Genomic DNA, 11002 nt, shown 5'->3' on the forward strand with positions numbered 1-11002 from the left:
CTGTGTCCACGGAAGTTTGTCTTCAGCCCCTCTCTCAGTCTGCTTCATCAAGTCGTCCAGGTTTGGTCCTGATTTTGTTAAAAGCCTCACTGGGACCGTCCCATAAAATATGTGTGATATTTGACAATGCATGCCTGTTGTATCAGGCTGCTGTGGTCGTCTCTTACCAATATATCAAGCATAAAGTCACTTTTATGAAAGCTATAATAATAATAATAATAACTTTATTTATATAGCACTTTTTAAAAACACAGGTTTACAAAGTGCTTTGACAAACAGCAAAAACAAGAACAAAGCAAACTAAACCAAACACAGAAGAACATTAACAACAGCAAGAATATAACAAATGCAAAATACTAAAAATAATTAAATACAATTCAACAGAAAAGAACCCAAAGTGCACAATACCCAACAGACTTATATAACCCGACCATCACAAGAACCATTATAAGAACCCAGGCAACACAAGAACCCAACAACAAGAGCTGAGACCAAGAGGACCAAAAACATTTTTTAAAAATGTAAGAAACTAAAAGAGCTGAAAAAAATAAATAAAAAGATAACAGCAATAAGAAGGTAAGAGCAGTAAAAGAAATAGAAACAAGTGGTTAAAGGATCAAAAAACCCAAAACTATAATATTAATAAAAAATAAAAAGTAAATATAAGCCTATATAGCCTATAGATATTACCAAATCATTAGAATAGCCTATATGTGAGAACATCCAGAGGTTATGGGGCCACTGTTTTGCTTATACATGTGTATCATTGTAATGATAAAGATGTGGTACTGTGTATACTGTGGTTACTGAATTTTTATTTTGGTTCCAATTATGTACTCAGTTGTTATGGGACTTTGGGCATACTATTGTACAACAACAACAACAACAACAACAACAACAACAACAACAACAACAACAACATCAACAACAACAATGCTGTCTGTTGTGTTTGTTGAATGTTAAATTCAAATAAAAAGTTGAATGACAAAAAAAGAATAGCCTATATGTGATAGTATATGTGGCATAGATTGTCCTGATTTAAGAAGACACACAGTCTGTTTATGGATCTAAAGCAGGACCTTTATGATGTTTTTCTATAGCCTATATGTGCTTTTAAAACTGCATTGTGTCTCTTTAATTTAGATAAAGTAAAACGTAGGCTATATGATATATATGATATGGACCTATGGGACTGAAATAAAATATATACCGGTAAGATACAGTATATGTAATTCATGTAAACATTAACTTCATAATACTCCCAGGAATGTATTTTAATGCTAAACATAGGGGTGATGGATTAATAGGCAGCACCACAGTTTATGCACAATTCACGTACATCAGCTAAATTTGACTGAAAGGTCCAAACGTTAATAATAAAAATGTATGTGAGGCAATATATCATATTATCATGTCAGGTGAATAGGCTCTCTGAAGAGATTTCATTATAAAATTATAAAATAACTGCCACAAATTAAGTTTCTTGGCTACATAACGTCATTTGTGTGGGTTAAACTGATTCTCAAAACACTCTTGTTTGCCTCTCTACCAGGAGTGCGCACACACACACACACACACACACACACACACACACACACACACTAGGGTATTGCTGTTGATTTAAGAGCCCTGTAGGCCCACACAGTAAAATTGACTGAATTCACTCTGTATTCTAAGGACAGTTTAGAAAAAGATATAGCAACATTTTTCAAACTAACAGCAGCAAAAAAGGACAGTTTGTGATTGTCAAATAAGAAATGTTTCTTCCCAGCCAAAGACCTCGGACACCTAATCTAGAAAAGTACTGACCTCAAAGACTAAGGTCACATAGATGCTTCATTACTTTATCAAGAGTGAAAAGGTTCATTAATAAACGATACTTTATTAGTGCAATAAAAGAGCCAAAGTGATGCCTCTTTTTAACGTAGCACCTCAATCACTTTACTTCACCAACAAAGATACCAAATAAACTTATTTCTTCATTCACTTCATGTTCTTTTCATGATCTTAGCTTTTACAGCTGACGTTTAATTGACATTCAAATATGAAGGGATCATAATTAAAAATACGATTTCTTTTTGTGTGAACGCTCTGCAAACAAAGCTGTAAAACCTGATGACGGCTGATGTCCTTTGTAAAACTTTTGTGTTTGAAACAATAAAGCACATGGATTTAAGTAGCACCACCTATCTAACTTCATCAGCTCTTTGTCAATACCTGAAGCTCTTCCAGCACATTTCCTATTTAAGAAATATCACTTATTGGCCTTTTAAATCCTTAAAGACTTAAAAAATTAATGAGCTGTGGGTGGAAGAGAAGACAGCGCTCAAGTTATATCTTTTATCTGATTTCACTTAATGGAGCTATTATTTGAATGTGTCCTCTCTTGCTTGTGTCTGTTTTTATGTCCTCAGTTTTGCACTCGTTTATATACCTTTTCTTCTAAGCACTTTGCTTCGAGGTAAGTGCAGTATAAATAACATTTACTTGCATTTTATTGCATCCATACCTTTTTCTCCTTAATGGCCCATTTCCAACACAGTTTAGAGCTTTAGAGTCTAAACCTTTTGACTGGCTAATTTCACATCTGTCCTGCCTTGAGCTGACGTTTTTTTTTTTTTTACCAATTTACACCAGCTAAATGTGTCTATTGTTAACCATAAACAAATAGACAAAACATATTTTGCATAGTGTTAGACAAATGATAAGAGGAGTGCACAAGGCAACAAAAGCATTCTTAAACAGGTCGAGAATAGAGAAACACAGACTTTTGTAATGTGGCTATGAACTTTACTCAAATATCACACATCTTTGGAAAAAGTACAAGCAGGTTACCGTCCAATAAATCTGATCGGTACAGAGCGGCCTTGTTGAGCTGAAATCAAAACACCATGCCACTGTACTCTTTATATAAAAACAGCAGGCCTTACTAAGCCTTTCTTTGAATGGTACACTACCCATCTATACGCATTGAATACAAATGCAATAAATATAAACCAGCAGGGGGCTTGGTTTTATAAATACAAAAAAAGAAGCTCTGACAATTAAAGGATAAAGTCCAACACATACGATTAAGACATGATGGGTACAAATTAGAGGGAGACAACAGAAGAAATATTGTTGTGAATCAAAGCCTTTTTTCTTTTTTTTAAAAATCAACATTTGTAAAAAGAAAGAAGGGGATGTGTATACGAAGCCTGTAAAACCATCATACATTTTTTACCAAATAATGATTTCCAGTCTCTTTCATTGCACAAGTCCAAGGGTGTTATCTTCAGCACAGTCAGACATCAACTTTGATACCTACACATTTACATCAACATTCAGCTGCCACACACTCTCCTGTCTACTGCTCCACAATAATCTCATTAACAGCATGTATTTACATTTTTTTTTAATTATCAATTACATTAACACCACAGTTTCTGGATGATGTGCACCTACTTCTTTTTTTTTAATCCAAGAGATAAATATGACCGAGGACAAACAATAAAAGCCCACCATGAACTACAGTTGAAAATAAAGATCCTTATTTAAGGCCATGTTAATTGTTTCTGGATGATAGGCTTAGAGAGTAATACTTCAAATATGCCGACGTGCAGTAACATTTACATTTGTCTGGCTTTAATCATGTTGCCATGGAAACTTCAGTTAAAGTCACACAAAAACTGCTCTTTAAAGATAAAGAAGACGTCGCTGTAAGTGAAACTATGAGCCTCTCTTCTATGTTTTCAAAAGCATCAGTGAACATTACTCATTTTTGTCCACACTTGAACATCCATGCATTTTCTCATCATGGGGCATCCTCCACGTATTTATTGATTTATTTTGCAGCTAAAGTACATTCACACAAAGTACATTATAAAAGCTAAACAACAATAAATATTTCTCTGGTAAACTATTGGCTTAGCGTGTTGAACGTTTGTGCTTACAAGCAGCTTGAGTTTGTCCAAAGTCACAAATGAAAAAGTCCACCGTCATATTCAAGGTGACTTATTAAACTGACAGATAAACTGAAAACGATCAACATCTACAAATACTATGCTATAAAATCTGTTTCATCCTCATGTGACTTTGCAGTTCATTTTGTTAAACGTGGGTCCTTCATGAAAATAAGTGCGTCAGTCAATAAGAATATAGAAAGAGTATGGTCTAGACCTGCTCTGTGTGTAAAGTGTCACCAGATAACTCTTGTTATTTAATGCTCTACAGATAGAAAGTGATTGAAATATAGATATTAAGAATTACATTCCAAACATGGGTCAGGCAATGCAGAAATATAGCTGCTGTACATGAAACACAAAAGCATGTTAAAACAACACCCTTTATGTAAATATACATTCATTCATATGTACAGTACATACAGGCTAAGATGATTATAAGAGCAGCACCTTCACTATTAGCAGGAGTGTGAAACTGCCTTTAGCTTTAATCCTGTTAAAGTGACAGGACAGAGGAAGAGGCAGTGCTGTTGTTGCTGTTTTTCAAAATAAGATGCTGTGACTAGGACACACACTCTAAAGATATCAAACAGAGACAAATATCCATCAAACACCAAAACTATGACAGGAGACAAAAACTCATAACTTAGACATGAAACCCTCAATGAAGTTTTCTGACGAACTATCCAGTCCATGTGTAAATGTTTCTGATATAGTCAGACTGAGTCAGCGCTCGACGTGTTAAGTAAAGTTATACTTTTATACCGTCTTCAAACTCTTAAGGTTTAACATTGCTGATGTTTATTCAGAGCAGGGGCTCCCAAGCTTTTTCAGCTTAAACCCAATGGAGAAATGTGCAGGGATCCAAACTGACAGAAATACATCATGTACTGCCATAACATCTTTAAATATGAACTAATGCTCGAGTCTGTTCCCTTTAAATGTCTGGTTGATGAGAGAGGATATTATCTTTAAAAAGTTACCACTCTCACTGGTCTTTACCACATAGTCACACTCACACACTCACACACACACACAACCCAACATCTTTCTAACGCCCTCTTTCCCATCTCTCTCTCTAATTGTTAAGGTACAAACATGTTTCTAATCAGTCAGCTGCATTCACATGAAATCATGCGGATATGAATGGCAAACTGAGTTCAAATGTGCGTTCTTGCGTCCATTAAAATGACTTAACGTTACTTGGGCTACTTTTCCTATATCAAAATACTGTTTCTTGAACCTCTTCTTTTCACAGGAACAATCATTTTGACTTTCCTCGCTGCTGCAGATGCTTCGTTTTGAGCTTCAGCTTTAATGACCGTACTGAGCACCTCGCCTCATAAAACACAGAGGCCTCTCCCTCTGCATTTTAAAAGGCTTTGGTTTATGAACTCTTCTTTATATTTTCGCTTTGACATCATGGACACAGTACCATTCACTCACTCTCCGCATAGCGCGCAGTCAAGCCAGAGGGCCCGTGAGAGCGTCACTGACCAGCGGTGTGAGTAGGAAAGGAGGAGGAGAGACAGCCCCCCCCCACACAGCATGTGTAGCAAAAATGAACACCAATTCTATTTTAATAAGGATAATTAGTTTGTCAACTTTCAGGCATTTTACTTTGGGGCAACCCAGTAAAAACGGGCCTGACTCGGAAAGGCTGATTTAGAGGACTTGTACAAATGTCTGCTCATGATATGGCAAAATGTTTATGCATTCTCCTGTGTTTACTTCTGTGTACATAAATGTCAATTCATTTTTTAAGGATGCCCTGACATGCCTGTTTATTCCTCTGGAAAAATGTCTCCTCTGAATTCTGCACGAACACTACCTCTAACCAATCTAAAAGATGTTGCACCTAAACAAAGACAAGAGCAAAAGGTGCTAATTGTGACAAGTGAGAAATACATTTAGATATAAATATCATATAAATATAAAATTATATACATGAAACGGTGTGAAGTAGTTGCAATCATTGCTATATGTTTCATTTCTTCAAATAAAAAAAGAAGTAATTTTTTTGTGCATTCAGTAAGAGAGATTAGCGTAAAGTTTGTGGCTGGGAAAGAACTAAAAGAAAGATGAGGCGCGTCTGCAATACATTTAGTTCTCAAAGTGGCACACATACAGACACTAAAACTTTTGGACACAAACTTCTCCCCGAGCTTTACCAGGTAGGCATCATGTCTGGGAACCAGACGCGACCTAAATGCTTTGATACCTCCCAGTGGATGTCATCCAGCCCATAGCGGTGATCTGGAACCAGCACCTCCTCCATGATGGATAGCTGTGTCAGTCTATCGCCGCACATCTTCACAAACTCCACGAAGGCGCTGCAGGAGACCTCGCACTCTCCCAATCCGATGGAAGACAGCTGCGTGCAGCGTTGGGCGATGCGAATCAGCTCCTCATCCAGCGGCCGCAGCCCGTTGGCGCACACCACGAGCTCCACCAGGCGCGGGCAGGTGAGCCCGACGCGGCCCAGCACGTCTTTGCTGACGGAGCGTCCAAAGTACAGATGTGTGACAGGGATTTCATCAAGGAAGAAAGGGCCAAACTCGTCCTCGTACAGAAAGAAGTACATGACCAGACTGAATTTAGGAGAGTGTCGCACCATGGCGTCCCAGCTGCTCTTCTTGATGCTGTGGAACTGTTGGCCTGGATTCTCGCTAATCACGTCGATGCGAAGGTGCTCCAGGTGGACGTGCTTCTCGGAGGAGAGGGCGATGAGAAGCTCGTCACTGAGCAAATGGTAGTTAAGAGCTAGTTCTCTTAGTCCATGACACTGATCAGCCACACAAAGGATGCCTTGGAAAGAGAGAGAGAGAAGTTAAAGGAGACTTTAGATCCACACAGCCAAGCACAGAAAAACATCAGAAAGTGGTAGAAACTTTTCTTTTCCTCCCTGTGGCTTTAAGACTTTAATTGTAACATTAAGGAACACATGTAAAGTGAGTGCCACACTTCTTCTAAGAAAGAACAATTGTTCCAGGTATGAACAAACAGTTTGCGCCAACCCTTCCAACACCTTATTAACATTTCTAATAACTGTCAGTACCTGCAGGTGAAACGTGAGGGCAGCTACTCATCTTCAGCAGCTTGAGGGTGTCACTGTTATTGGCCACCAGGACTTTGAGGGAGGGGTCGTCCACAGGGGTGTCATCAATCTTCAGGGAGGACAGGGATTTCGAGTTGACAAAAACCACCGTCAGGGCTGAGATGAAGTGAGACTGTTGAACAGAGCAAAGGAGAGGCGCATTTAATCCTCTGGTTTTTGTTAGTGCACATGTTGAACTCATGTCTCACTCGTCAGCTCATCAAGTAATTGAAAAGACTTCTAGTTTGCTGTCTGGTTCTACTTCACATTTGCATTAGCACCCTCTGCTGGTAACAGAATGTATGTGCAGCCCTGTGCATTATTTTTAAAGGTTTATTTTAGAGATAGGACATTGGAGAGAGTCAGAAATCTGGGAGACAGGGAGTGGGGAATGACATGCGGGAAAAGAAGCCACAGGTGGGACTTGAACCCAGGCTGCTCCCCTGAAAGGATCACAGCCTCTGTACATGGGGAGCGCGCACCAACCACTAAGCCACCGGCGCCCCATCCCTGTGCATTTTTAACTACATCTACCTACAAATACAATACTAAAAACTTCTTCAAATGACCAGGTGCCATTTGAAATAATACAGTGAGTAAGCTTTGCCTGAATATAAAGATGACAGAAGGAAGAATAATCTTGCTGAGGCTTACTTTGGGCAGCTCCATGAAGCTGGGCCTGGCTGTTGAGATGAGCCCCAAAGTTTTTAAAGAGCAATTGACGAGCTGAGAGAGGATGTCGCACGCCGCCTCTGCAGAATCTCTGCTGCTGTCCACCTAGAGAAGCAGAAAAAGAGGGGAAAATGAACACCCAGCAGCACCTTCAGTTTGAACAGGACAGAAGAGTTCACTTCACCGCACACTTCTCTTAACGTAACCTCCCGAGCCACACACTCAGTACATACCTTGAAGCTGACATACTGCAGGTGGTTGGCGTGCCTCTTGATGATCTGTTTGATGAGGTCTGGGTGCGTGGCCTTCAGGTAAGAGCTAGCTGGCTGGTTCAACTCAAACTCAAAACATCGCCACAGCTCTGGCATGTGAAAAGCTTGGTTCCAGCTTCGACACACCTGTTAGGGGAGGGCAGGGATTTCAAACAAACTCTCTTAGCTACAAACCATGTTTTTCTGTATTGAATTTTATTATAATATCTCAATTTTGAAAACGGTTTATAGCTGCAACCAAAATGACATCATTGATGCAAACTTAATACTTTGAGGACAAACCAAAACTGGCATACAAAATGAATTTTCCTCTGAATCTATATCTTTTATACAACAATTATCTTGTTTTTCTGAAGAGGGATTGTTTGCAAAAAAATGCTTTTTGAACACCTAGTCAAAAAGTGACTCACTTGTGAGAACTAAAACCAAAGATTTACTCTGAGATGAGTGGCCTTAAACCTGGCACACAAGACTTGCTGGTATAGAAAAACACCAGGTATGAGTGTTAGTTAATCTTTCCCATGTTGTCTGTTATTTACACTCATTTGAAGTTCAGGCCTGCCTCCTTATGTAATGGACACCTATAAGACTTCTACTGTTTAACTGCAGTCCCATGTCAAGACTAGGAGAACCTACCAAATGGTTATTTTAAGTGAATACTTACAAACCACACACTGACTGAGGAGGATTATGCAAAAATGATTCAAGGTTACCTGAGAAGCGTAAGCTCTATCCAGAAGAGGCAGATACTGGAAGATGTGGAGCAGGATCTCCTGTGGCAGACACTCCCACTGGGCTCCCTCTCCTTCAAAATCTTTCTCCCTCCTCTGCTTGCGGGACCGTTTAAGAGTCTCCTGAGACCCGGCGCTGGTGCCACCTCCGTCCTCCTGCTTATTGCCTTTCAGCGCACGTTTCATCCTGGGTAAACAACATCCAGATGGTTGGGCTGAGTTCACTTAATGGGAGAGGGAACTCTTCATTAGCAGTATTATTTATGTGAGGCTCTTTCGTCAACAGACCTGGCATGCTTAGCAAACTAAATGTTATTCCACTTGTCCTGTTAGTAAGTTTGCAGAGCATGTCTGATGGGTTGATGCATGCTGACACATATTAAATACATATTTGTGTACTACTACATGTTTGTAAAGCTATAACTATTTTCATAAGCAGGATCAATTGTCTAATTTCTTAGCTTATTAAATGTTTAAAACAATTACAACAATCTAACTTCACAATATGAAACAGATCACGGGGGAGGCGCAGATGGCCTAGTGGTATGGGGACTAGAGTCCTCCAAGTGGGCGGCCCAGATTCGAGTCCCACATGTGGCTCCTTTCCCGCATGTCATTGCCCACTCTCACTGTCCAATCGAATAACTGCAAAAGCCCCCAAAATATAAATATAAAAAATAAATAATAAACAGATCCTAACATTTGCAATGCTCTCTTAAAGATATGTTAAGTAATTTGTTTTATTCCATACATTAACTAGTGGAAATGATCAGACTTTTTTCAGTCACTCTATGCATCAGTTCATCAGAGATCTGCCATCAATTCTGTCTTTAATATGATAATGTTCAGTTTAATATGGACAAGACAACATTGTCTTGTATTCAGGTGCTGCTGAAAGTGGGGAAAGAATTACTTGAAGAATATTAACCAGCAAATTTGTAACTACTGTAATCCCTTTTAACAGGGTTATAAGGATTGTAAACGATACAAACAACACTGTTCATTTACCTGTAAAGTACTTTTACTGTACTGTCTGTGTGTGTGTGTGTGTGTGTGTGTGTGTGTGTGTGTGTGTGTGTGTGTGTGTGTGACTGAGTCAGAATGAAAACATTGTTTAAGAAAGACACGCCTCCCTGACTCACCTTCTGACCAGTCTACTGCTAATTTCACAAGCTAAAATTTAACATTTTCCCATCGTAAACTACCTCTATGTGCACATTTTCTCACTTAAATCTTTTCCATGTTTACCGTCGACACCAAAATGTAACCATGTCAACCAAACCAGGAGACGTGTTAGGATGGTCTCACATACTGCTAACAAGCAATCAAGTTGTAGTTATTTACAGTGAAAGTAACAACTGAGTAACAGCGTAGTTAACTCACAGACCAAGTTGTTAGTCGCTATCGACCTCGTCCTCCTCTTACCTGTCTTTCACCTTTCGCCTCTGTCGGCTGGTTATCCACAAAAGCGATCAATCACCGTCAACCAGGACCCGCACAAGAAAACCGCGTCCGAGCTGGTCGACCGATCAAACACATTGGACCATAGGACCGCACGGTGTGTCGGGTAAGTCAGCAAACGCCGACTGCAATCTTACAAAGCAAGTTTTTGACGAGAATTTTTGTATTCCAAGCGCCTGACCTAGTTTCGGTTCCCCAACTCGGCGTCAGTAGTTTGCCTGTCAGCTAAAGATGGCGTTTGTGTTGCTGCGTCGAGCGAAACTCCGTGGGCGGCCTGCAGTTACAGAGGACTGTCACCAGGGGGCGCTCCCCCCCCATAATCTTTAATAGAATATTAATTCAATTTTCCATATTATCAGTCATTAGAAAAGGAACAGCCAAGAAAATGTTTACACATATATTTCACACAATACCAGAAATGATTTGTATTTATTTCTAAATATCGGATAGTCTCATTTAACATTTAAATTTTAACATTTAACTATGTTTATATGCACAACCTTAACATTGAAGCAGTCAGTTTTGTTTTTTTGTCATTGAAAAGGAGTCTACCCATTTCTGTGTTAGAAAAGTGTTGTTATTTTTGCAGCATGATCCCTACAGAAATGTGTTGTGATTACAGAAGGCAACTGAGGTGTGTGTCAGAGCAGAGCTACAACTTTTATTTTGTATTTTTTGATGCCCCCGTGATTTAAAGAAATTACAACTTTTAAAAAGCATAGAACATGTAGGCTTACTTTTTCAAAGAATATGTTTTCTCTTTTGTAGATCTCAGAAGAGTGTTATGAAGTGTGCAAAGAATGAGGTTTCTTTCACACCAGTTAAACT

At 39.1% G+C, this 11002-nt stretch overlaps 1 protein-coding gene across 1 annotated transcript; it reads right to left on the reverse strand.

Moving 5' to 3' along the window:
- Positions 1-1253: 1253 nt before the first annotated feature.
- Positions 1254-10354, reverse strand: LOC132972728 (F-box/LRR-repeat protein 3-like). Its single transcript, XM_061035771.1, has 6 exons — positions 10139-10354; positions 8696-8900; positions 7944-8108; positions 7693-7815; positions 7000-7171; positions 1254-6749 (listed from the first exon to the last, which is right to left on the reverse strand). The coding sequence occupies exons 2-6, from the start codon at positions 8897-8899 to the stop codon at positions 6109-6111; spliced, it is 1305 nt and encodes a 434-aa protein (XP_060891754.1). The 5' UTR covers position 8900; positions 10139-10354; the 3' UTR covers positions 1254-6108.
- Between the last annotated feature and the right edge of the window lie 648 nt (positions 10355-11002).

The sequence above is a fragment of the Labrus mixtus genome, chromosome 1 (assembly GCF_963584025.1).
Source record: "Labrus mixtus chromosome 1, fLabMix1.1, whole genome shotgun sequence".
NCBI lineage: Eukaryota > Metazoa > Chordata > Actinopteri > Labriformes > Labridae > Labrus > Labrus mixtus.